The sequence below is a fragment of the Vanacampus margaritifer genome, chromosome 2 (genome assembly GCF_051991255.1).
Source record: "Vanacampus margaritifer isolate UIUO_Vmar chromosome 2, RoL_Vmar_1.0, whole genome shotgun sequence".
In the NCBI taxonomy this organism is placed as follows: domain Eukaryota; kingdom Metazoa; phylum Chordata; class Actinopteri; order Syngnathiformes; family Syngnathidae; genus Vanacampus; species Vanacampus margaritifer.
The window spans coordinates 4114453-4142062 of record NC_135433.1 but is presented as its reverse complement, the minus strand read 5'-3'; the positions used below and the strand labels follow the sequence as shown (position 1 = coordinate 4142062).

At 39.2% G+C, this 27610-nt stretch overlaps 1 protein-coding gene across 5 annotated transcripts in view; it reads right to left on the bottom strand.

Annotated features, from left to right (window-relative positions):
- The window catches only part of tnr (tenascin R (restrictin, janusin)), a 238953-nt gene that overhangs the window by 6039 nt on the left and 205304 nt on the right, over window positions 1–27610 (bottom strand). For all 5 annotated transcript variants that reach the window (XM_077555881.1, XM_077555885.1, XM_077555883.1 and 2 more), the window contains 6 exons: window positions 24893–25023; window positions 16742–16874; window positions 16308–16459; window positions 16099–16195; window positions 5183–5344; window positions 4171–4334 (listed from right to left, as the gene is read on the bottom strand). In XM_077555881.1, the coding sequence (XP_077412007.1) occupies window positions 4171–4334; window positions 5183–5344; window positions 16099–16195; window positions 16308–16459; window positions 16742–16874; window positions 24893–25023 (839 nt within the window). The remainder of the gene's footprint in view (window positions 1–4170; window positions 4335–5182; window positions 5345–16098; window positions 16196–16307; window positions 16460–16741; window positions 16875–24892; window positions 25024–27610) is intronic.

Sequence of the window (27610 nt, the reverse complement as noted above, 5' to 3'; positions counted from 1 at the left end):
ATTTTCATACACTTCACTTTTAGAAATCTCAAAATGGAATTTTTTGACCACCTGCTCGATTATGAAGAAAATATTGATCACAATTGATTTGGTAATAATTGCATTTTTTTGGGTACAAAACAAGACAATGTTTAAACGTAAAAAATATTACGACTAATATATTTATTTGAAACAATATAATTATGCAAGTTCCTTCTGGACCAAACAAATTTTTTAATTAGTCATTTTAAAATGAAAAAAGTTCAAACATAAAAACAACTCAAAATTAGTATTAACTTATTCACTCCCAGCCATTTTCACTGAAGCAACCCCTTCACTCCCGGCTGTTTTACTGTTTGACAAATTTTTCAAGGCCCACAGAATATTGTGAACCTACAATTAGCATTAGAATATAACCGAGTTTCACCATTATTCACAAATCTGTTTAGAACTGTGGGGAAAATAGCTTTTTTTCAACATGACCCTGGTTGATCTCTTGTGCTCTGCCGCCACCTGCTGGCCGTTTTTTGTAATAACTACAATTTCTTCAACCATTCTCTGCAGTTGAGAGGCTGCATCAAAACCTTCTGTATGCTCTAGCATAAAAGAAAACATAAAAAAACATATAAATACGTCTTTGGGACACTTAAATCATTTAAAAATAGAACATATTTATACGTTTTTGGGAGCAAATGAGTTAATATTTTATTTTTGTTTACGATTATGCCGATTTTGTAATTGTGGAGTGTAATAATTGACATTTGTAATTGATTTTTGACTAATTGGACAGCCCCTTTCCCAATGTATTTCGTCATTTAACTTTGAAACAAAACTTTACTAGCTAGCCCTTTAGCCAGAGCCCCTGTAGCTATATTATAATAGCAGAACAGGAAACAAGCTGCGATTCAAATTCCAAATTGTAACCCCACACATTACGCAACATTGCGCTCGTTCTCCTTCCGTCATGTCGTTCGGTGTGTAGTGCCTGCAATGAAGGCCGTTTGGGTGTCATCTTACTGCAAAAAATACACATAGTTGCGAATAGGTGACGTTTTTACTTAGGTTGCGCAGTTTTTGAGGCGAGTTTTCAAAAAGGTCAAGTTTGACTATATTTCTCTCTTGCAGCTTCCATGTCTGTCTTTTATGGCTTCTTCGCCTCTCAAAAGGACAGCGGGAAAGCTAACAAGGCAGGCGGGAACGCTCTAGAGGCTTTGCCACTTGGCATGACGCGGCCCCGGCACCAGGCTCAAAGACATCAGGAGCTTGTCAGGAGGACCGGTCGCGTCCTACACACACACTTAACACACACAAACACACGTACACAAACAGCCGCTGTGATGAACTGTGGCTTTTTTCCCTGCACATAATTCACCTGCCCGCCTGCTCCAGGATGAATTCAATCATTTCCGAGAGTGCAATGCCCCGGGGGACCGCGGCAGACAGTTTGGATCGATAAATATCACGTCTCATAATGGGCGGACAACTGCTGGAGCAGTTACGGTCTTTGGGAAGTATGACCTTTCATTAGAAATCCAACGGCAGGCCAAGCAGAGCGGCCAGTGTGGAGATTCAATCACATCCACTTATCTAATTAGCCCCTGAAGAGACATTAGACGCATTTGAACCGGCTCTTTAAGTGGAGAAAACACACACACACGGGCTGTCGGGCGCTTGGTGACTTGCTCAAGGGCACTTTGGTCGAGGATGTCTAGTCCGGAGAGATTGAATCTTTCACCTTCCATAGCCAACCCATGATGGTCTGTTGCGAGCCATCAACACTCAAGTGCGCTCAATCACAGGCTGGATGCGAGTGACTTTGGAGAAGTTGGCATCTCGTCTTGAAGAATTGATTGCCAATTCAGCGAATTGACCCGCCTCCCCACCCTCCCATTGACAGTCACAGGAAAAGACTCAATGCTGACCAAAATGACTGTCAGCCCGTTACCAAAACCCCTTTATCAGCCAGCCGAGGTTGTCTCCATGGCAACGAGATGATATGTTTTGGTGTGCCGACTGGGGCAGAGGACACAGATTTATGCACACACATTCATTGGCTCGCCCACAACCCCCTCTCCTCCGCCCGGTGACAGTCCACGTGAGCTGTGGATGTGCTCGCCTTGAAGTTCTGCAGCTGGTGGATAGCCCCCCCCCCCCCCCGTACAAAACCTTCCCTCCCCCCACATGTGCAAGTCTTCAAGTTTTATATATTTTATCATTCTGTAACTCTGTGCTTCTGTGTTTTTTTTCTTTCAGATCCCAAGCCCCCCCCCCCATTCATTTCTCTCTTTCTCATCTAAGAAATCGAGGCGCTGCCTGGTGAGCTGTCAGCCCTCCTGTTCTCATCTGTTAGCTGTCACTGTCTTTTCATGTTCCTTGGACGGCTCGAATCTATACAATAAATTTCATAGCTTTACACTTGTGACAAGCAATTACAATAAAATTCTATTTCTAAGAATTCAAACGGGCACAGCGGTGAACTGCGCATCAACAATAGTGTCTAACTTACTAGTGTCTATTTTTCTCCCCTAATGAATTTGTTCAAGTAGACGACACACGACTATACTTGAGGCTTAACAGCGCCTTAAGGTTTGATGCTGGATGCTGATTGAATACAAACCCGGCACGGCTCTGTGATCCGCAGACTTGGGCCAACGAGTGGAACCCAGAGTTCGAAGTAAACACGGTGAAGCTGTATTTAGCTTGTTATGCTGCGCGCAAGCTGCCAACAGCATGTAAATGCTTTTAAATCCAGGTTAAAAACTTTGATGAAGGTCTTTTAAACATTTTTAAATCATGTTTTTTTTTCTTTTCCTCATTATAAACGTCCTTACGCTTAATGTTTTTTGTTTGCTGTCTAATGTTTTAACATTGTCAATAGTCAGGTTTCCATCCAAATGTTTAGAAATTTTTATGCGAATTTTGTGAAAATGCGCAAAACAGACATGCGACTTACGCATCCGCTCTTCTTTTGCAAATATGCGCCGCGAGATGTCGTTGTAGTGACAGAACTTTGGGACAATGGGGAGTTCCGGGTGGGAATGTTGCTTTTGACGGACTGAACGGAAGTCGTTTGTCTTGTTGGCTTCCCTCCCGCATGGAAGTGAAGCGTGTCGTTACATTGAGAGCTGACGTTAATAAAGCCATCGAAAATCGTATTCATGTTTTCTTTAATTAATTATAAAAATAATCGTGTTTTCTCGTCTCCCCAAACATATCTTACTTTATCATCCGCCATTTATTGTGACCACAAACGTGCGTGTGACGTAGTATCGGTTAAAACGTGCGACCGGTCTTGCAGTCGCTTATTCGCAAAACTTGTTTCCATCGCCAAAATGCGCATTTTCCTTTTTTCGATACGCTTCAAAAACCACCCCCTCCCAGCGTCAAAACTTTTTTGCGAACTTTGGGCCTTTTTTTGAATTTCTGGCGTTTCCATACTGTTTCTTTCTCACAATTCTTGAAAATTCCAATAAAAATACTGTAGGTGGTTGGAAACCCACCTATTGTATGTTCTTCTATTAATAATTATCCCTGGAGAGCCCACGGGGTCAAATTTGGCCCCTATAAATTCTGCTATTCAAATAACAAAGACCTTTTTTTTTTTTTTTTTTTAAACAAATTGAACTTCAAAAGTCCAGAGTGCCACTTCTGACCCCTGCATGGGGCCATCTAGTGGATGAATATTTCACTTACATGAGCTAGAGTGGTGGTGACAAGATGGCTAAAATGCAACAAATAAAACAAAAAATATATATTGTTCAATGTAGCTGTGTATTTGATTGATTATTTTCTTAAATTCTAAATAGTTTACTGACAGTTTTTGTTATTCTGATTTTTCGAAATGATACCCCTAAATCCCAAAGGGTCAAATTTCGCCCTAATCCTAAATTAGGGAATACATTGAAAAAAACATTGAAAAAACATATATTTTGGTGTTCAGTGAATTTATAGCAGTCATTTAATGTATAATTCATAATTTTCCAAAGAAGAAAAGGGTTCTTGGGTTCTCCAGGGTTAAATGTTGTTTTCGCTTCTTTGCTTCTGAATGTTGTTAACTGCTGTGTTTGTTGATGTTTTTAGGTGATGTCTTTCCTTGCGTAAAGCACATTGAGTTGCCTTGTGTATGAAATGTGTTATACAAATAAACTCGCCTTGCCTCGCCTTACTTATTGATTCATCATTTAGACTGACCTGACTGTGTCTGGACTCGCCGTACTTCCCGTTGAGGTTGGCTCGATGGCAGTTCTTGTACCACCAAGCTCCTTTGTAGGACAAGGCACAGTTAGTGACAGCGATGTCGTTGTCTCTGTCTTTAGTGGAGAAGGGCCGTCCCTGGTGGTAGCTCAGAGAGTCACCTGCGTTCACGGGAAAGCAGAGAGTTTTTAGAATTGTCAGTTGCCAGGGTTGCAAGGAACGGCAACAGGATCCGACGACCGTAAAGAAGGGGCAGGTGGTAAAACGATGTATACAGGCTGACAGGATTATAATCATAAAGGTAAAATGCAGCTTATGGTTGTGATGATTGCGGGGAGAAGGAAGGACGGAACGTGCAAATACATTTTCCCACGTGTTTGGGAGACATGGTTCAGCAGTATTCCACATTTCAAGGTTTAACCCTGGAGAACCCACGGGGTCAAATTTGGCCCCTATAAATTCTGCTACTCAAATAACAAAGACCTTTTTTTTTTTTTTTTTTTTTACAAATTGAACTTCAAAAGTCCAGAGTGCCACTTCTGACCCCTGCATGGGGCCATCTAGTGGATGAATATTGCACGTACATGAGCCAGAGTGGTGGTGACAAGATGGCTGGCAACAAACATGCTGTTTTTGTTGAGCTGGAAATCAATCCAAACAAAACCATCTTCTCAGCAAACCATCAGATGGTAAAATTGTGTTGTTGTTTTTTTAAATCTATTTCATATCATGTTGCAGAATGCCTAGGAGTATGTATTTTTATAAATTAGCAACTTTGAGCTAGTTAAAAAAAAAGGGTTAAAATTGAAAAAAACATATTTTGGTGTTCAGTGAACTTATAGCAGTCATTTAATGTATAATTCATTATTTTCCAAAGAAGAAAAGGCTTCTTGGGTTCTCCAGGGTTAAAGGGACTTTTTCAACATTCGTGTACAGGATATATGCCTGGTCGAATCCTGGTTGAGATAAAACGAAAATATATGTTTTGTGTAATATCAGATTCACGTACCGGCGGTGCCATTGTACTCTCCTATCCTGAGCTTGTACAAGTTCCTGGCATCTCCAAGGGAGAATTTATCATAGTTGGCGTAAACTGACTCCTGCCCATCCTTCATGTCGATCCTCAGCTCGTAGCGACCCTGAGCGGAAACTCGCTGGATGTTGTCCAAACCTGCACAACAAGAATGAAACATTGTAAATTTTTTTAAATACAGTGTACCCTTTCCACATGCTTTAAACCAAGTGTGCCCAAACTTTTTCCTCAGAGGGCCACATTTGGAAAAATCGAAGAGTGCAAGGGCCACTTTGACATTCTTTGCTATATCACAGCATTCTGTTGTAAGTCATGAATGTGGATTTTTCTGGATTCTGAAGGGGCAATTTTGGGTCATTAATGTGGTTGGTTGTCACACCGCTTGGTTGTCACACTCTTTATATCTCGCCAGCAGCTGCCGATGTCTCTCAAATTGTGGTTTTGAAATTTATTGTAATGAGATCAGAGATCACTTCGATGGAGTAAGTCAACTAAACTTGATGTAAGGACTTCATGTGTTTTTTGTCAAATAATACATTTGACATCTCAGTATTTTTTCCAACAGGCTTTTTTTACGCGACTTGAAAGACAACTGAAAATATACTGAAAACAAAGAAGTGCTTGACGTAGATGTCATGTCCATCCAGAGCACCGTCAAAGCCTCAGATATAATTTACTTACTAAAAAATAATTGTTGCTGGAGAAGTAGCCGACCAATCCATGTCAGTTGTTTTATATACGGTAGACTGGGCATGTTTCATGTGCCTTGCACATTTTGTGTTAAATGTTTGCTTTTTTTGCTCAATGTAAATACATTTTCAAATCTAGTTCTGCTCTCTTAAAATTTGTTTCCCCATTTAAGTAACATTGTGACAAACAGTCTCATAGTGTGACAACTATCCCTGTGACGGGGTTGGTTGTCACAATATGTCAGAATGCTTTTGATTGTGAATTGCCTTTTTTTTTATTTTACAATAAATTTGAAAAGGAGAGGAACACAAATTTCAGACCAACACTTTAAGCTTCAATTTAATGTACAAAATGACAAATGATGTTTTGATGACGAGAGTAAAAATACAACCAATGTGCCAACAAGAAGGAGCACCAGTGATAAAGCGCAATATAGCTGGGGGACACTGTTGTGTGTCACAGTACTGTATCTTTTTCAGCAGTTAACCTGTGAGGTGTATTTATGGATGCGTAACACTGGCAAGGAATGACAAATGCGAGGCATTGCATAGCTTTGGAAGACATGTCGTTCAGATTGCTATTTCCAGATAGGATTTTCTTGTGACAGTTGATAAGGCGTCGTGTTGACCTGAGAGATCAGAATGCCTCCGCAATTCTACTCCAAAAAGCTAAGGTGCTTCCATCTACGAGCAGCCTCTCTCTCCACTGGACTTTTTGCAGATATAATCTTACACCCCCAAAGCCTCAGCTGATAAGGACGAGCAATTCCGCTGTAATACGTCAGTGGGAAGCAAATCTAATCTACGGTACAAGCCCAAGGCACTTAAGGTGACAGAGAGATGTGGTGGTAAAAAAATAAATAAATTGTAGTAATCAAGCTGGATATAAAGTTCCGTCGTTTTTAATTTGCATTGCATATCATCACTGCATTATCAGCCTATAAACATTTCTCCCTTGAACACTTTCACGGCAAGAGTCCGTGCTGTATTCCAAACGCTCCCCGCTGCTAAAAAATGCATTTTTGCCACGCCAATGAGTTCTCCTCCTATAACATTAGCAGTAAAATCACCTTGTCGCCTTTTATTATCGTCATTGCACACACGCGGGGAAAAAGGGAGAGGAATCTAAAGAGAGAAAAAAATTGAGATAGTATGTAATTATAATAAGTGTGGTTCCTCTGGGTTATTACATCGTGAATATGACACAAAGGAAGAGGGATGGCACTGGACCAGACAGCCTTATTGGTGGCCATTTGCAAAATACAATACATAACAATGGAGCTTAATCTGCAGTTTCTACAGTTCTATGCTGTTAAATATGACCGTTCTGTGTATGGAGAAAATGACTCTCCATGGGAGTCGGCGCTAAGAATAGTGAAGGTCAATGAGTATTGCAATTCTATCTGTTTTGTCTGAAAATGTTGCGCTATTTAACCCTGGAGAACCCAAGAAGCCTTTTCTTCTTTGGAAAATTCTGAATTATACATTAAATGACTGCTATAAGTTCACTGAACACCCAAATATATGTTTTTTCAATTTTAACCCTTTTTTTTTTTTAACTAGCTCAGAGTTGCTAATTTATCAAAAAATATATATAAAACATACTCCTAGGCATTCTGCAACATGATATGAAATAGATTAACAAAAAAAACACAATTTTACCATCTGATGGTTTGCTGAGAAGATGCTTTTGTTTGGATTGATTTCCAGCTCAACAAAACAGCATGTTTGTTGCCAGCCATCTTGTCACCACCACTCTGGCTCATGTAAGTGCAATATTCATCCACTAGATGGCCCAATGCAGGGGTCAGAAGTGGCACTCTGGACTTTTGAAGTTAAATTTGTATAAAAAAAAAAAAGGTCTTTGTTATTTGTTTTAGCAGAATTTATAGGGGCCAAATTTGACCCCGTGGGTTCTCCAGGGTTAAAATGACGACAGCAAAGTTAATTGCAAGTTATTGTTAAGTAAGGATTAAAAACGGAAAAATAGACAACCAAGGAAGTACAAAACAAATAGTTTTGTTAAAAAGGTGCTAAGGTCTATAGACGCAAAGCTTTTTTTTGTGCTTGAAGGGTTATAACAATATTTCAACACTGATGCTATTTGTAAGCACATCTATGGCGTTACACATTGCTTGCTAGCATTAAGCTAGCGGACTTTTGTGTCAGGCATGTCGTTGTTTTAAATGCATATGTAATTCTTGATGTTTAACTTGACAGTAAAATGCTACTGGGAATGGCATCAAACAGCTTGAATATAAATATACGTGTGCTTGTAAAAATGGACAGTTTTTTTTTCATGCAAGTTCAAGTGTTTAAAAATTTGATTAACTTGTCAAAAGGACAAATTCAGTAACATTTCTAAAATCCAGTGCACACAAAAGCAAGTTAAGAAACAGAATACCAACAAAACAATGAAAACCTATGTCTAAACCTAACCAACTCAGTGTCCTAGTGGTAGAGTGTCTGCCCTGACACTGGGAGGTCGTGTGTCCACTCCCCGGCCGGGTCATACCAAAAACTATAAAAAACAGGACCCATTTGCCTCCCTGCTTGACACTCAGTATTAACTCATTCACTGCCATTGACGGCTATAGACGTCAAAAATTTATTTGAACTTTTTCTATTAGTTTGACATTTTTCCCACATTTTTTTTTATTGTATTAGAACAGAAATAAAATTTGTGATTAATCGTGAGTTAACTAGTGAAGTCATGCGATTAATTACAATAAAAAATGGTAATCACCTGACGCCCCTAATTTTTTTTTTTTAGTAAAAAAATTGGAAAAAAATAATTACAATCATTATTTATTCAAAAAAAAAGAAAAGGTTATTACAAATTAGGGGTGTCAGGTGATATTTTTTTTTAATCGTAATTAATGGCATGACTTCACTAGTTAACTCACGATTAATCACAAATTTAATATCTGTTCTAAATGTACAAAAAACATTTTTTTTCTAGGTTTTCATACTCTTGTTAACAAAAGTAGAAACAAATGTTAAACTAATAGAAATGGTTAAAATTAATTTATGACGTATATACCCGTCAATGGCAGTGAATGAGTTAAGGGTTGGAATTTGGGGGGGGGTTAGATCACCAAATGATCCCCGAGCGCACACCCCTGCTGCTGCTCACTCTGTGGATGGGTCAAATGCCGAGAACGAATTTCACCCCACTTAGATGGGCGTGGCAATCAGTGGTGCCTTAACCTTTATCAGGTTTGAAGGGAAAACGCGGTAGAGTGCTAAACAATCACTTTGATTCTTTTATTCTGGTTCAAATAATCTGAGCTCTGCCATCGAGGTGTTTGAACATGCAAGACATGAGAAATTTTGTCATGTTTATTTTTAGTCTTGTTTACTCCCTGTCATGTTTTCCCCTTGTCTTGTCATTTCCTGTTTTATTGTGAAAAGTCTGACTCCTCTCGTTTCTGGTCACTTGCCCTTCCTCATGAGGTGTCTGTGTCAACCCTGATTGTGTCCACCTTTCCCCATTACCCTCATGTGTCATCCAATCAGTGCCCTCAGCCAGGTGTGTCTTGTCATGTCATTAGTGTTGGTGTATTTAGTCGGTTGTCTCCCCCCTGTCTGTGTCGGTTCATTTTTGCTGTTGCCACGTTCGTAAGTCTTTTGCCACGTCACGCTGACCTCTTTGCCTTATCCGGATCCATGTCATGTTGTTAGTCTCGCCTTAGTTGTTTTTTCATGTTTTGCTTCAGGTTTTGTTAGTTCCATTTGTTTTGTACTTTGAAGTTAGTTTTTTTTTGATTTGATATTAAAACCTCTTTTGGACTGCACCTCTGCCTCCTTGCTCTGCCTTCCCGCATCTGGGTCCTAAAGCCCCACCTTACTGACAAATTTAGGGTGAAGATTTTGAAGTCTAAATCAGGGAAGGCTGAAACTGCGCTTTTTTGGGGGGGTTATAAATCTTTGACATGTTCTAAGTGACCTGAATGCGGTCCACTTCCTTCCTATTTAAACAGATTAAAAAAAAAAGAAGAAAAAAAAAACTATTTCAATAGTGCAGACGGGACGATATAAAAGCAAGAACATTTTTCTCTAAATCAACCTTAGACACGTTTCAATATAGAGATACTTTGGGGACGGAATTTTAAAATTACAATTGTATTAACACTTTAGAATGTCACTTAACAAGGACAATAAATTAACCTACCACCTCATGTAGGGCTGGACAAAAGACGCTGACAGACCTACGTGCTGTTTTATTAGAGGAATGACACTGTCGGGGGCAGTAAGTAATTACCCCTTCACCACTAGTTGATGTTAGAAAAGCATTTTATAAAAAGAAGATTAGTTCATGTCAAGTTCCCTGTGTCTGCCTTCTTTCTGCAGCTTATTCCTTGCACTCCTGCCTCGGATCCTGTTCCATGCCTGCCTGGACCCCGCAGCTTTCTCACCCGCCCAAAAAAGGAGCCCTCCCTTCCGGCCACAGCTATCCACCAAAAGCTAATAAATGACAGCATAACCTCATCTGCACCCGGGTTCTCCCTAAAATCAGAAGCAGACACAAATGAAAGCGTAATGGACCTAAAACAGAAGCCTGTGGTACGCCATCACCGTGGGAATGGAAACCTTTTATAAACCGAGGTCTTTAAGGAAGCAAATATAAATGAAAGAGTAACGTACTTGAAACAGAACCTTGTGGTACCTCATGGGTAAGCTGTGTCAATTAAGTCAAAAATATATAAATAACATAAAAAATTCTAAAACTACAGCTACAAAGGAATGAGGACAACGATTATAAAACCAATCTTGAAAGCTAAACCTCATGTCAAAGTCTATTAATCAGAATTTTCTTATCAGCATTAAACATCTGTGTACTGTCCAAACATGGCTGCCAACAAAACGCCACTTAAAGGAGACTTATTATTATTGATGATGTGTTTGTCTGCCACATACACACAGTAAACTGCACAGGTAAAAAGGCTTTTATTTTTAGGAGGGGTGTCAAAATGAGTGCTTTAATTTTGAGTTAATTTAAAATTCCTTTAACGCGCGATTAATGACCGCCCCTTACTTGGAAAGCCTGTACTGCGGGAATTCCAGCCGCAACGCAGCAAACACGTCCACGTCAATGTTTAGCAGTAATACATTTTATAATAATGCATACATTTGTGGAGACTGGGGTCAAGTTGTATTTTACAATTTTAAACATGTGCAGAATTTCACAAGTTACTTCATGTTAAAGATTAGATAGATCTTAATATGAAAATAATATGCACTGAGCTGTCACCAACGTCTTACAAATGCAATTATGCCATCTAGTGGGAGAAAAATCACCTCAACACAAATCAATATCACACTCGTTTTTTTACAGTGCAGTACATCTTTTGAATTTGAACTAAATTTTATGAATTACTATGAAATTACTGTATGACTAAAAACTGCTGCCATATTTCTATTAGTTTAACATTTTCTTTACTTTTATGTTAAGAGCATGAAAACATAGAAAAAAACATTTTATTGTACTTTTTATTATAAATTTAGAACAGATATAAAATGTGCAATTAATCGTGAGTTAACTATTGAAGTTGTGCAATTAATTACGATAAAACATTTTTTAGGTTATTTATGACTGATAGACTAAAATTATGTATCTGAAAAAAACAATTGTGAGTTAAAATATGTCCTGATGTCATAGCTAGGTCTTATAATTGCTTATATGTCGGTCTTCCGTCATCATTTATTACATACCGCAGTGCTGTTGGACTCACACAGAAGATATCAAACATTCAATCCACTGTGACTTTTGATAAAATTGGATTCGACCTCACAGAAAAAAATGTAAAAGTCTCTTGGGACTTTCTCACGGAAAGCTGTCCCGACAGAGATGACCTTTTGTGGACCCAAGTGGAGCAGAGAGTCCACATTTGACAAGCGTTTCTATTGGCACTGTCATGCAATCCTTATGAGTCGGAATCTTAAGTGTCACAATGGAGCTTTGGTTGTCTTTTAAATCATTCTAGCAACACTTTCATACAGCGGTGCTTTTTAGATTTATTTATTTTTTCAAGCTTTTGTCTGGATGATTTTTTTATGCTTTAATTTGACAGCACAAATTGAAGAGACAGGCACCATAAGTTAGCAATGGAATCACCTTAACTGCAGTAATTTGACAACAAACAGCGGTTAGTGTGCAGATAGTGACCAATTCTTTAAAAAAAAAGAAGTTTCACGCTGTTTATTTGAGTTTACTCTCAAACTAACAACAAAACAGAGCATTACGTGTGTATTTAAAACAACCACATTACTTTGCCTCAAGACCGTCATTTTAGCTTAATGCTAACAAATGATGCTAAACGCTCTAAGATGCGCTAGTATTACTGCAGCTTATTGAGAAGCTGTGACCGTCTCCATGTATGTCTCTATGTTTGTATTAGACTGCCCCCAGGAGGCCAAGGCATGCTTAGCAGAGGGTTCACATTGTCCAGTGAACTGATGCAAACATTCTTGACATTATATTTCAAGTGGAAGTCAACCTTACACATTTCTTCTGTGACCTCACTAGTCTAAACATGACATTCTGATTAATATGACATTTGTGGAATATGGGTTATGCAGCAAAATCCAGCTGTTTTTATCCATCTCGGCGGCGGCCATTTTGCCACTTGCTGTCGACTGAAGATGACATCAATGTTGCTCAGGGCTCAGGCAACGACCAATCACAAGCTCACCTGTTTTCCAAAACTGCGCTGTGATTGGTTGTTACCTGAGACCTGAGGAACATTGATGTCATCTTCAGTCGACAGCAAGTGGGCAAAATGGCCGCCCTCTGAGATGGATAAAAATGGCTGGATTTTGATGCTTAACTCATTTTCAATTAACACAATATTAACCAAAATACCATATTTAGACTAGTGGGGCTGCATAGAACGTATTATTGTAAAAAAATAAAATAAATGGGTTGACTTCCCCTTTAATGATCTCATTACTGTATGTTTTGACCAAATACAATATAATAGAGAGCAATTTTCCTGGAGGCTGAACCGGTTTAATGGCGTGGGGTGGGAAGGTTGTTTACAATGGAGCAAAGAGCCGCTCTACATTCTGAGGTGACGTTAGGCTGCTTTTAACTCTTTGACTGCCAGACGTTTTCAGAAAAGGGATGCCGTGGGTGCCAGCCGATTTTAAGCATTTTGACTGATCTTTCAAGGTCCATAGAAAATTATGTGTTTGGACTATGGAAACACACATACTACCAAAAAAAGATTGTGCTCTCATCTTTCATCAGAAAAAAAAAGTTTGTTTCTACCTTATTCCGTTTTTCAGTAATCCACAATAGAAAATGGTTAGTTTCACCTCTGTTTTGAAACAAACGTCTTTTAACGTCTTTGGCACTCCTCCATAGAATTTTACTAAACGTTATTTAACGTTTTTGGCAGTCAAAGAGTTAAGAGACAGAAGGGCGAAAAGGCAGAAAACAGGGAAAATATGTCGCATATCGGGCCCAAGAAATAAAGCTAGTGCAACCTTGAACTACGCTTGCGTCCTAAAGTGCACTGGAAGTAACAGACAGGCTTTTAGGTTCTAATGCAGACACACTTAATGTCAAAAAAGCCAAAATATAGGCAGCCGGGAAACAAACGTCATCTTCAACTTTCTAACAAGAAGACAGCTTTATTTTGGTTTTCTTCTTGTGCATCAATTTTACATAACATTTCGATCAGCACACCGCGGCCAATGGCGGGCAAATTGCTCCACTTTGCTGGAAAAACGGCAAAAATAAATGATTGAGTCATAGCAGCAGACAGCTTTTATTGCAACATCATTTCTTTTTCAGATACAATGTTAACTAAGACCTTCTTCTAAAAGCCTGGAGTGCTGAATAAAAAGCTATCACAGAGTGTTCTCAATTATGGATTGATGTAAAAATGACACATTATTGTGAGCTTATCACTAATGGATGCACGCCTGCCTTAACCATTTTGTATCGTGATCCAAAAAAGTGAGAAGTGAGCATTGTAATGGGGTGATAATGCGATACCAGAAAACTCCCTGTGGTTGTATTTAATTTCTCTAATCAAGAAGCTAAAAAAAAAAAAAACGAACATTTTTTCTCTTCCTCTGAAGTTCTTAATGAAATATTCATGTAATAATCTCCTTTAATCATCTGCAGCAAAACAACAACAACACAAAATGTGGCATTTCCAGAAAGGTAGCTCATTTGCACATTTAGTCATGAATATGATTATTATTTCATAATGAGTGGCGAGAGGCATCAAAACAGCGAAGTTGTTTGTTGATTTGTCTTTGCAGAATGTTTGTGGTGGGGATTTCAAATCATCAAAGTGAAAAGCCTTGCCATGCCTACAACATGTTTCTGCCTCATAAAATACCAATTGATTGAAATAGATATTATTTACTTAGCTAAAGCTTTTCTAATAATCACTATCATTTCCTTATTAATCACCTTCCACAAATAATCGTATTAAGTGACCCAAGCCTAGCTCTGTTTCTACTTTCTAGAGAAACTAAGAAGATGACAACTAATAAAAAGATAATAGGAATGGGCGAGTACCGATACCAGGTAAAGGTATCGGGTACTCGCGGAGGGTGCCAATACCCGTCACCAAAACATAAAGCAAAACAAATCAGGACAGTTCAGTTGGATTTAACTTAGACATTTACATGTAATTATTTAGAACTGTTTGTTTTCAAACATTTAGTTATTTACATTTTATGTTTAACTTTTAAGTGCAATTTTGTTAAATGAATCGTTATTAAAGTGCACTTCTTTATTTTCGTCTAATTAACTCTTTGACTGCCAGACGTTTTCAGAAAAGGGATGCCGTGGGTGCCAGCCGATTTTAAGCATTTTGACTGATCTTTCAAGGTCCATAGAAAATTATGTGTTTGGACTATGGAAACACACATACTGCCAAAACAAGATTGGACTCTCATCTTCCATCAGAAAAAAAAAGTTTGTTTCTACCTTATTCCGTTTTTGAGTAATCAACAATAGAAAATGGTTAGTTTCACCTGTTTTGAAAAAAAAACGTATTTTAACGTCTTTGGCACTCCTCCATAGGATTTTACGAAACGTTATTTAACGTTTTTGGCAGTCAAAGAGTTAAGGGAAGTGTTCATATAAAAACAGTGCATAATCTTGGCTGACAAAAATATTAAATAATAATAATAATAATAAACTTTATTTGTATAGCACCTTTTAAAACAAGTGTTTACAAGTTGCTTTGACCCCCCCAAAAAAGCTAAATAAATATACCGTAATTTTGCAAGTATAACACACACTCGGATAAAATACGCTCCACCAAAATTGACCTTCTAAAGCTGATTTTCCTTATGACTCATGTATTATGCTCAAAATTGAACTATTATATTCATAGTAATGTGATAGATTGGGATTTCTCAGGTCCATGACCAAAAAAATAAATAAATAAACTGCATGAAAACGCTATGATTTAATTTGATGGGAACGTTGACCTCACCAACATGGCCGCGACATAGCGTACCTCCCCAACATGGCCGCGACATAGCGTACCTCCCCAACATGGCCGCCACGTACAAGCCAGTTGCAAAATACTTGAGCTTACTTCACTACTGTATGTAACTCATTCACCTGCAGCCATTTTCACTGAAGCAACCCCCTTCGCTCCCGGCTGTTTTACTGGATTTTGACTGATTTTGCAAGGCCCACAGAATATTGTCTTCTATTGCTAAAAAAACATGGAACATACCAAAAGAAAGATTAGAGTCTCTTCTTTCATCAGGAAAAAAAAAGTACTGTATATTTCTATCTTGTTTCCATTTTGCAGCAATTAGCATTAGAATATAGCTAAGTTTCATCATTATTCACAAACCTGTTTAAAACAATGGGGGGAAGAGCTTTTTGATCTCTTATACTCTGCTGCCACGTGCTGGCCGTTTTTGTAGTAATTAAGCATTGTCTTCATTTCAAAGGCTGCATCAAAGCATCCAAAAACCTTACATTTTTTTTTATAAATAAGTCTTTTGGAGCATGGTTATATTTAAAATAGAACGTATTTATAAGTTTTGGGGAGCAAAAATGAGTTAAATGTTGGTGATATGGCGAGAAAAAAGTGGAGTACTTTTTTTGTAGTGGTATATGGTGTCAAACGTTTGTGATCCACTGGTACATTCAAACCAAACAGAGGTTACAGCATGTGCTTTTTGACCATTCGTGATAAAGCCTGTGAGTCTTACCCAACCAGAATTCATCCTCCAGGTTTCCAAAGCCGACCCGGTAGTCACTCCACTTCCTGGAAAAATCCGTCAGGCCGTTCTGACGTCGTTGAAACACCTGAACAAAACAGTGATAAAAGAAAAAAAATATATATATATATATATATAATTTGGTGGTGTTGAGTGTCACCAAATGTGTTACGCAACCGATGTGTGCAACAACATCTTACAATCCAGCCTCCTTCGTCCGTGCTCATGTCACAGTACACCTGCACGCCCTGGCTGGGGTCCCTGTTGATGTAAATGGTGTATACGCCACTCAGCGTCTCGCCATTCAGCAGGTGCTGGGCGCAATTCTGAGGCGTCGCAAACAGCCGACTCCCTGCGGGAGGAGCAGAGGAGGAGGAGGAGGAGCATTGACATACTTGAGAGGATTGGAAGCTTTTGCTGCATACATGGCATGGCACCTGGAAATAAGTACTGGCTTAGAGGAAAAAGGGATTTTTATCCCCCCCCCCCACCCCCTTTGCCCCTCCGAAGCTGCGTTTAAGATGCTTTGTACTAAAACTGGATCAATCGTAATGAATGTACAATAAAGTGAAGTCTCAATTATATCAATTGCAATACTGTAGTAATTTCAAGTTACAACTGTGAAAACGTGCACCTGTAATGAAGGTCGTGGAGACGACAGCGCTGGTGTCGAGACCCCTTGCCGCCTGCAGCTTGACGGTGAACTCGGTGGTCTCGGGCAGCCCCTCCAGGCGGATCCATGTGTCCTCGGCGTCGAGAATCAACTCCTAGTGTACGAGAACAGGCGCGCAGTTTTTTTCCCCACACATACAAGGTAGACTACAATAGGGAGTGAGGTAAAAGTAGGTTACTTGAAAATCCTCAGTGGCAAAACTCTAAAAACAGCAAAATGGTAGAAGAGCAGAGAAGCCTTCCAGTCATTTCTGTTCAGAAGCAGAACCGCAATTTTTTTGCCAAACAAAGTCTGACATAGCATGAAAGAAAAGTAAGAGGTAAAAAAAGGAAAGAAAGAAAGAGTACACTCTGGCACTTATGCATGACAAATTGGAATGATTAAAAAATATCTCCAAGTACATAAAATAGTCCAAAATGAATATGAAAGTGCGAATGAAAGGGAAAAATCGAGCCTTTGTCTTTGCTGAAAAATGGATGCTACGTACTGTAGGCTAGCAACGTTCTTATGCTGACACACTCCTCGACGTTTGAGCCACAAAAATATATCATTATACCATTTAGGCTTAAAGCTTCTGGTGGTTGAATTATATCCCATCGAGTTGTTGCGGGACTTATGCTGCATTCGAGGATGGCCGGAAGTCGGACTTCTCAGAGTGTGTACGTATGTAAAAAACATTTATTATTTTTTTTTAATTTATTTGTTTGTTTGTTTTTTAAAAAAAAAGGAGAGCAATGATGATGTCAAATTGAATGAACAATACTGAGCTCTCCTGAAAAAGAAAAAAAAAAAAAAAAAAAAAAAAAGGAAGTGTGTACGGGAACGCCCCCTTGAACTAAGAAATTTAACTTGCGAAGTCGGGAAAAAAAAAAGTACCCCGACTTCACCGACGGACTACAATGTGACGTCACTCTAGAATGGCGACCCCTGAGGAAACACAGACCACAATTTAGTCCAGTATAAAACTAGATAGCTTTCTTCAATCATAAAAATTCTACAGAACTTACATATACACATACACAACATGCGTTATTATGCCGCTATCTCCCTGCACGAAATTATACGGTGAACTACTGAACTGTATGGAATGCTTATGAAATAAGATTAAAAAATAATAAATGAAGCAAAATTGCGACAAGGCAAGTTTGCTCGTGGTCAAAATGAGTTTTGAGGACGAAAAAAAAAAAAAAAAATCATTTTGGTTGTTTACTTTCGCCTCGAACGCTTTCAGGTCGGAACTGGGAAAAAACAACTCAGATATATCCGACTTCTGACCATCTTCGAATGCAGCATTAATACGGCATGGCGAGAGCAGCTAGCCACTAGCTAGCTTGCGAGCTAACAGGCTTCTGTGCCCTTTATATTGTGGTATACACACCAAAAAAAAAAAGGTTTTGGGCTCAGGCATAGCTAACTAGCTAACTGGTAATTAAACCTAGTATAGGGTGACCGGACCGATTTTCAGTCTTGGGTCACACATCCTGGTGTCTCAATGTTTTGTCACGATTTTACGCAGGTCAGGTCATGTTTTTTGTCATGTGTATGTCAATCACTCCGTTGTCATAGCAATTCATACGATAATCCCATTAAAAGGGAATTCATCTGTTAAATCCCTTCCTATTTACTATCAAATTCACGTTTGTGTTCTCATTCGCATGTAATGGGTAGCAGGAAGGACTTGCGTAGCAGGTGCTGACCGGAACTCGCTAATCTGAATATATGACTAAGACTAAGACGTTTGAAGCCGCAAGGTCGCCATATTGCTCCTCCCAAGAAACATTTCTCAGCGTACGATCCTATACATTTACAGCATCAAAATTGGAGAACATTTGAGACAGTACTTAGTAAAAACTTTGTTCGATTTATGATTAAAATTTGTTAAACATACACAAGATGACTTCAGACATTTTACAATTTGCCTTAAATACATGTATAAATGATATGCTTAATGATTTTCACAGGAGGAAACTTTAATATTTTTATTAAAGAATTATAACTGCAATTCAACATAAGATGCCTCTGGCAAATCTAATATTGGGGTCGAAGGAACTAAGCGATAAAAGAAAAAGGGGTCTTCAACCGTCCACTTTTTAAATGTTATTTTTTCCACTTGTTGAAAATAGTGACCACCAGCTGTATATGTCTAATCTGTACGTATAGCGTATAGCTTAGACAGTAGTCTGCTCGCGAGATGGGAGGAGCAAGATGGCTGCCCTGTGACGTCAACGGATCGCACGGGCGTTTATGGGCTATCCAGTCATATATTGAGATCAGTGCCGGAACTAGAACCACTTCCTGCTTTTGCATCTAAGAATCATGGGTAGTCCACGACGGTCGCTAGTCGCTGGTAAGACAATGCAAGCTGAGCTTTCTAGTGATATATTTCAACGGTCGACCAAGATGGCGTTTAGCATTAGCCATTGATGCGCATGTCGGCTCTCTCTACTTTTGCTGCTTAGATTCACACATGGTGCTTTTTATTGTGTTTAATTGTGATATGTGATATGTAGGACTATATGTAGACTACTGATGTTTAACAAAAAAAAAAAGTATGATAAAGTAAAGTAAAAATATGGTGTAGATAAAATTCTGTATAAGTGCACTACTGCATTGATCAAATTGGGTTTTTCATTTTTTTGGACCATGACTCGATATTTCGGCAAAAGTAAAATGAGTAACCCATTTGAGTTGATTCGGGACGGACGAATGCTTAAATGGTAAATGAATCCAAGCTCTTCACAACACATAACCTAATAGAGATTTTCTTTCGTACACATGAAATATAAAGAAGCACAAATCAAACATTTAACAGGTTTTGAAACATAATCTATATCACACAATTCCCGGCAATGTGTGCGTGTGAATTATGCAGGGCAGCAGCTGCTAAATGCTGTCTGGCTTCCATCTCCAAGGACACTGCGCCGGCTTTTTAGGGTCAAGACAAGACGTTTACTGCCGGCGAAAGCGAGGATGATGCACAGCTTCGGACGCACAGTGGTGATTTTGTAGGTGTGGTTGACTTCGCACGCCCGGCGGACGCGTGCTTGTCCTTGTGAGCGGAAGGTTGAGCCGTTATCGTTCCAGGGCAGCACATACAAACGTAAAGACATTATAATCTATTATGCGCTGGATATTTTAACTCATTCACTGCCATTGACGGCTATAGACGTCAAAAATTCATTTGAACTATTTCTATTAGTTTTTTTTCTACTTTTGTTATCAAGAATATGAAAACCTTTTTTTTTTTATTGTACATTTAGAACAGATATAAAATTTGTGATTAATCGAGAGTTAACTAGTGAAATCATGTGATTAATTACAATAAAAAATTGTAATCGCCTGATGCCCGTAATTATTAATAATCTTTTATTTTATTAATCCTTCTTTTATTAAAAAAATAACTAGTGAAGTCATGCGATTAATTACAATTAAAACATTTAATCGCCTGATACCCCTAATTTAAAAGTACTTTTGTTATCAAGAATATGAAAACCTTTTTTTTTTTATTGTACATTTAGAACAGATATAAAATTTGTGATTAATCGAGAGTTAACTAGTGAAATCATGTGATTAATTACAATAAAAAATTGTAATCGCCTGATGCCCGTAATTATTAATAATCTTTTATTTTATTAATCCTTCTTTTATTAAAAAAATAACTAGTGAAGTCATGCGATTAATTACAATTAAAACATTTAATCGCCTGATACCCCTAATTTAAAAGTACTTTTGTTATCAAGAATATGAAAACCTTTTTTTTTTTATTGTACATTTAGAACAGATATAAAATTTGTGATTAATCGAGAGTTAACTAGTGAAATCATGTGATTAATTACAATAAAAAATTGTAATCGCCTGATGCCCGTAATTATTAATAATCTTTTATTTTATTAATCCTTCTTTTATTAAAAAAATAACTAGTGAAGTCATGCGATTAATTACAATTAAAACATTTAATCGCCTGATACCCCTAATTTAAAAGTATTTTCTTTAAAAAAAAAAACGAAAAAAATAATTGCATAATTGCGTAATTAATTGCATGACTTTACTAAGTTAATTCACGATTAATCACAAATTTTATATCTGTTCTAAATGTACAAAAAAAAAAATCTAGGTTTTCATACTCTTGTTAACAAAAGTGGAAAAAATGTTAAACTAATAGAAATAGTTCAAATTAATTTTTGACGTCTATAGCTGTCAATGGCAGTGAATGAGTTAATCAGATAAGATAATTAGAATAGTTTCAAAGCTCTGAGGCAAAGAAGCGCTTGTATCAGAAATTCTTGTAAAGCCTTGAGGGAAAAGGCACTTCAAATTGTGGCGGTTTTGTTCAAAATATGAGTGACACTTGTGATTATTTGATGCGACTAGAAGAGAACAATGCTGTTAAATGCGCTTGCATTTGTTCCCGTTTTAACACACAAGCAGAACTGCGGTATATTAGCTTTTGCACCTGCAGGTGTGAAGTATCATTTACTGCGAGGCGACTGTAGATGAAATATGGTAAACATTTGTTGACAAGCTCAGAAATGCCAACAACTCGCAATTTCCCGCAATGCCCGGGAGGCACAACTTGGTAAACTATTCCTTCCGATTGCAACATAGCAATGAAGCCTTCTCGATCCCGTGTGTCTGCTGGTGTCCTCACAAGCATGAAATTGTCCAATTTGAATTAACGCCACTAATTACATACAGTATGTGTCGCTGGGCTCTTCTTTATGCAGTACATATGAAAACAAATGTTTTGTGTTCCTAATGTTCTGTCAAAACTTTGCACGACTGAAACATGGACGCCGGGCAGTTTGTTTGTCGACATGAAGCTTCCTTGTCTGGAATGGGTTCGAGTTGGCACTTGTATGCTGCTGCCCAATAGATGTTTGATATGATATTGATACATTTCTTACTCTTGCTCTCTCTCTCTCTCTCTCTCTCACTCTATCTCTCTCAACTCCCTCTCTCGCCCTTTCTCTCCCTATACCCTCTTTCTCGCTACCCCCTCTCTGCCACCCTCACTCTTCCTTTCACGCTCTCGCTCTCACCCTCTTTCTCACTCTCTCTCTTGGCCCCTCTCTCTCCCTTCTACCCTCTTTCTCTCCCTCGCTCTTCCTTTCACCCTCTTTTTCTCTCTCTCTCTCTCAAATCCCCCTCTTGCCCTCTCTCTCCCTCTCGCTATCCACTCTCTCTCACCCTTGCTCTTAATTTCACCCTCTCACCTTCTTTTTGACCCTCTTTCTCCCTCTCTCGCCCCCCTCTCTCTCTCTGTCCCCCTTCTCTCTCTCTCTCTCTTACTTTCGCTCTCTTTCCCCATCTGCACCCCCTCTCTGTCTCTCTCCCTCCATCTTCCCTGCTCTCTGTCTCTCTCTTCTTGTCTCTCTCTCACCCTTCCACCCTCTCTCTCTCTCCCCCTCTCTTTCTCACATTTTCTCTCCCTCACTTCATCCTCCTCTCTCACCCTCGCTCTCCCTTTCGCCCTCTCATCCTCGCTCTCACTCTCACTCTCTCTGGCCCCCTTTCTCACACTCCCTTCTCCATGTCTACCTCTCTCTCTCTTTCTTTCCCCCACTCTCTCTCTCTCTCTCTCCATCTCTTCCTCACGTATTCTCTCCCTCGCTACCTCCTTCTCTCTCACCCTCGCTCTCCCTTTTGCCCTCTCATCTTCGCCCTCACTCTCTCTCTCTCAATCAATCTCTCTCCCTCCTTCTCGCCCTCTCTTGCTTTCGCCTTCTCTTTCTCTCCCTCTCTTTCTCACGCTTTCTCTCTCGCCCTCTCGCTCCCTTTTGTTCTCCCACCCTCTCTCTCTCTCTCACGCCCTCTCTGCATCCCCCTGTCTGTCTGTCTGTCTGTCTAGGTAAGCAGAGTTGCTGGATGCAGATTAGCTTCTGATAAACGGCATAATTGCTTAATTGCATATTTGCCAATGTGGTGGGAGGGGGAGTAAATGATAATGACTATGATTAAATCATAATGATTCAAAAATTAAACACAAGCCTATCAGACTTAAAACATTGGGAAATTGTTTTATAAAATGCATACTATGCCTCCTTCATGGTAGTATACAATATAGAGTGGCATGCGCTCTGCGTTTAAACTGTCCCCGAGGAGCAGCGTAATAACGCCTAAGTATTTTCAGGCTTTTGTAAAGACTCCCTAGAGATGAAAGCAAACCTTTTACACTGCCAACTGCTGCTTCATTCATTAATAATGTATGTGGTTTGAAGAGCCGATAGCTCTCGGAATGTCTCGAAATATGTCTCCGAGTGCAAGACAAGCACTACACATGATTCTGACCGAACAGTAAAGAACACGATGTGGGATCACTTCAGCAACTACAGATGCTATTATCCTTATGATCCAACAGCCAACAGTTTATTAGAATTACTTTTTTTTTTTTTAACAGAATTATTGATAGTCATCTATAAATGTCATATTATCCACATTTTTTTTCCATTAAAAATACTGACTTAATCATAAATATTGACCATTTGCAGCGACGTCACGTGATCACGTGACTGCCCTATGACGGACGGCGGAAGGAAATGATTGTTGAATGGAAGTGGACGTGACCCGGAGCCACTTAGTGACTTAGCGACTATTATTTTACAAATTAAGTTATTGCCCACAGAGCCATGGAATCTACTACTTCAACCGAAGTTCGCCTGTCCGACCAACTTGCACATTTAGTCGGGACTCATAGAGCGCGATATTTACATAAGTTGGAGATCGCTAGTTTGAAAACAGCCGCTTACCTTCTGTTGCCTGCCGTTTTGTCCAAGTTAATCAAATCGCCGACTTTGCCGGAATTGACAGTGCACGACGTATATCATTTTGTAGTCAATGCCGTCTCTTTTCCTTACACCGGGGGGCTGATTCAAAAGCTTGTCGCTGGCTGAGTCTCTGGGACGAGAGATGCTACGCTCACACCGAGGGACAATAAACCTCGTAATGCAAAGGCAAAACTTGTTTATCATGCTAACTGACTTTTTTTTTTAAATATTCCGTTCTATATTGAAACGCTGCGCTTATGTTATGTTACTATGTTTACTAGCATGGAACAAATGACTAGCGTAGTGGCAAGCTATGCGGGAATTTCATGAAATATGACTCCGGCGAGTGAAAAACTCCAAGCACAAAGACAAAATCCCCCTTTACTAAACAGTCAAATGCACTTAATAGTTTGGAAGAAGATACATTTTAATACTAAGCTGTGTGTTCGTGAAGTTGGAGTGGACGCTAACTTTTTGGCTCGTTAATGTGATTTGGAACACGCAATTCGACACCTCGGTTACAATCTTTGTTAGAGTGTACGAACTAATTACAACATTTATCTACTAAAAAAAAAAATGATCGCTGCAAATCCGTGAATACTTTGTGGGTTGCCAGTCCTCAATCTACGTCATTCGTCTTCATTAGCAGGTATGCGATAAAAAGCAACATTTGGTCTTTGTCCGTCCGTACAACCGCACAGTAAGATAAGATAATCAATTAGATAAAGGACTTTACGCTGTACGAGATTTAATGGTTACAATACAGGCAAGCGGCTCTTTTGCCGTCTAGCGTCCCGTAGGGGGCGTTCCCATGAGGGCTGTGATGTCACGTGCAAAAGGTCTACACATTGCTAATGTGGTAAAAAAAAAAATACTTTTCTTTTAAAAATAGGGACATTTCAATGTGACACTAACTCAGGCTTCTCCAATCATGGTCCTGCAGGTTTTTAGATGTTTCCGTCCTCCAACACACCTGATTCTAAAGATCAGGATCGTTGTCAGGCTGAATCAGGTGTGTCTGAGGATGTAAACATCTAAAACCTGCAGGACTTCCGTCCTTGAGGTCCAGGATTGGGGACACCTGCTCTTTGAACGTTAATATTGGAATAGGGTTAGATGAAGAACATTACAAAGTCATAATTTGTGGGTGATATCTGTTGGTTTACTAAAAGGAACCATTTTTTTTCAGATCCTCATCATAGTTTAATTCAAACAAACGGTGTCATTCATCCCCAGAACTGGAACTGCACGAATGATTTAAAAATAATAAATAAATCTTGCATTGTTACTGCATGAATTTGTCGGATTAAGGCATCAAATAATTGTGAAATGTATAAGCGATGCTTACTTTCCGGTTGCCGTCGGCTGACTTGTAGGTCAGCATGTAGTTGTCGATTTCAGAGACGGGCGGTTGCCAGGAGATGAGAGCGCTGCGGTGACTCACTTCACTGGCTGTCAGGTTCACAGGGGCGTCCATAGCTGTGTAAGACACAAGGACGGACACAGCATTTTCAGCCGTTTCACTTGGTGATGCACGACTTGGCGTCAAGTCTTCCTTTCTTTTCTTTGGTCCTTCCTCGGGTCTCCTGTCGGCCTCACGACTGTGGCTGGAAGTGTTCGGTTTAGGTGAACGGTATGGGATTTTTTAATAGGTTTTAGGTGAACTAATGAATACACACACATTCACACGCACACTCACCCACATACAAATTAAAAAAAATAATAATAATAATAAAAAAAAAATAATTAAAAAAAATGATGACATGTCAAATCGGTAAAATTACCTAATGAACAATACTGAGCTCTCCAGAAAAAAAAAAGTCTTGTGAAGTCATCCCATTCAGTTTGGCTTGAAAGGAAAAAAACTGTGACTTACACGATTCTAGTTTTAATTGAATACTATGCAGCTTTTCAAGGCAAAAAGACAATGGATGTATAATTCGGCAGGAATTTCCAGAGCTCAAGGTCAAGTGTCCATCTGATCCACACCTTGTTAATAAAAAAACGCGTGGATGAGGCCGGATGCACCAGACGATAATATCAGCGGCAGTAAAACGGTGGGAGCAGCTGCAGCGAGCAAATGTCACCTCACGGGCTGTAAATTAATACCCTGGAAATGAGACGCGGCGGGCAACATTTGACTGACCCGTCCATGTGTCATTGACGGATAATTACTTCACAAAAGACTTCAAAGAGACATGAAGATTTTCTTTTCCAGGTCACTGGAAGCCTTTTTAAAAGGATGCTTCTTTTCACTGGGAGCTGTGATGTAGAAAAGCTTAACGCAAGATGCTTGTGTTAAATATACAAGACACGCCACAGGACCGCTGAGAGGACCATCTGCAAGTGTGTGTGTTTTTTTTAAGCCGTTTCATGTGGAAGTCTGAAAATAGATTTGAAGGATGAGACCACACCAAACAAATCTCATGTGCGTGACAAAGTGCTAGTTCTGTGCTTTAACACTATTGCTTGTTTAATCTAATAGGATCCTGTCTTTGCTTCTACTTTGACTCTTAAAGCATTCCCGCTTATCTTAAGCACTCACTGTTGAACTTGCTGATGAGTCGGACAACCTTGAAAAATGAACCACTTTTTAAAGGCCCGTAAGACGATAGGTGGGTCTCTGGAGTGGCTGCTCACCCATTAAAGGTGATGTTTAACATTTAGGTCAATATTTGAAAGATGTCATTTCTAGGGACTGAACAACTTTAGATTTTTTTTTTGTAGTGGGTGTTGAGAGTCTTCTGCCTAGATTTAGTTATACCTGTTTTGATTTAGTTATAACGGTTTAGGTTTAGTCATAACTGTTTTAATTTCCTCAGTAGAGCTGTGTGAGTGTTTAACTCTTTGACTGCCAAAAACGTTAAATAACGTTTAGTAAAATCCTATGGAGGACTGCCAAAGACGTTAAAATACGTTTTTTCAAAACAAAGGTGAAACTAACCATTTTCTATTGTTGATTACTGAAAAACGGAATAAGGTAGAAACAACTTTTTTTTTCTGATGAAAGATGAGAGTCCAATCTTTCATTTGGTAGTATGTGTGTTTCCATAGTCCAAACACATAATTTTCTGTGGACCTTGAAAGATCAGTCAAAATGCTTAAATCGGCTGGCACCCACGGCATCCCTTTTCTGAAAACGTCTGGCAGTCAAAGAGTTAAATGATGTTTGGGGGAGCTTCCTCTATTCCCACACCAATGGGCCATTTGTCTGGGGTTGAAGCAAATGTTTTAATATGATTCCTTTGCAAATCTTATCTTATGCTAGGTGACGTCGGGTCTGAGACCTACTATATTTCCACATCAAAAGGCCATCTGTCAATGTGTATTGAATGCTGTAAAAGTCTGTCTTAGCTGAGGGCTGGTCGCTGGTGGCTGGGGGCAAGGGGGGGGGGGGGGTCTTAAAGATTTGGGGGTTTTATGATACTGCTCTTCAAGATAGTATAAGAATGCTGTGAGTCCGCTGAAAAGACACACTAGCGAGAGGAACTGCAGCCATTTGTCTGTAAACTTGCTTGTGTCCGGAATATTCTGTAAAATAAATCCTTCGGAGGACCTGTTCACCGATCTCCGGTCTGTATTCAGAAAATCAACATTCTCTCTACCCGAACAACAAAGGACACGCGGAAGACAAAGACAGTCTTCTAACATGGGATACAAGAATATGATGGTTGCTTCTGATGACATAAGGTTTATTTTAAGCCCTTCCACAGTTAACTGTAGGCATATAATGATGAAATCTTACCTTTGACATAATCGCGATGTATTTAATTTTTTTTTTTTAATATTAAGTATTTTCCTGGCTACTTTTCCAGTGCAAAAGTAAACACCCGGTTCAGTAAAACCACGCCTCTCTTGGTGTGGTTGCCGCGCCGGCCAGCCGTTGTAGTACAACCGTGTCTTCTTTACATGTGGAAATTGGATGGATGTTCATTTGGAACAAAACGCTCCTTGCCGCAAGAAATCGTAGTGGAGGAGGAGGGGACAAGGCAAGCGTGCTAACCACTAAACCATCCGTGCAGTTATGCACAACAGCGCAATAAGTTCTACTTGTCGTTTACACAAG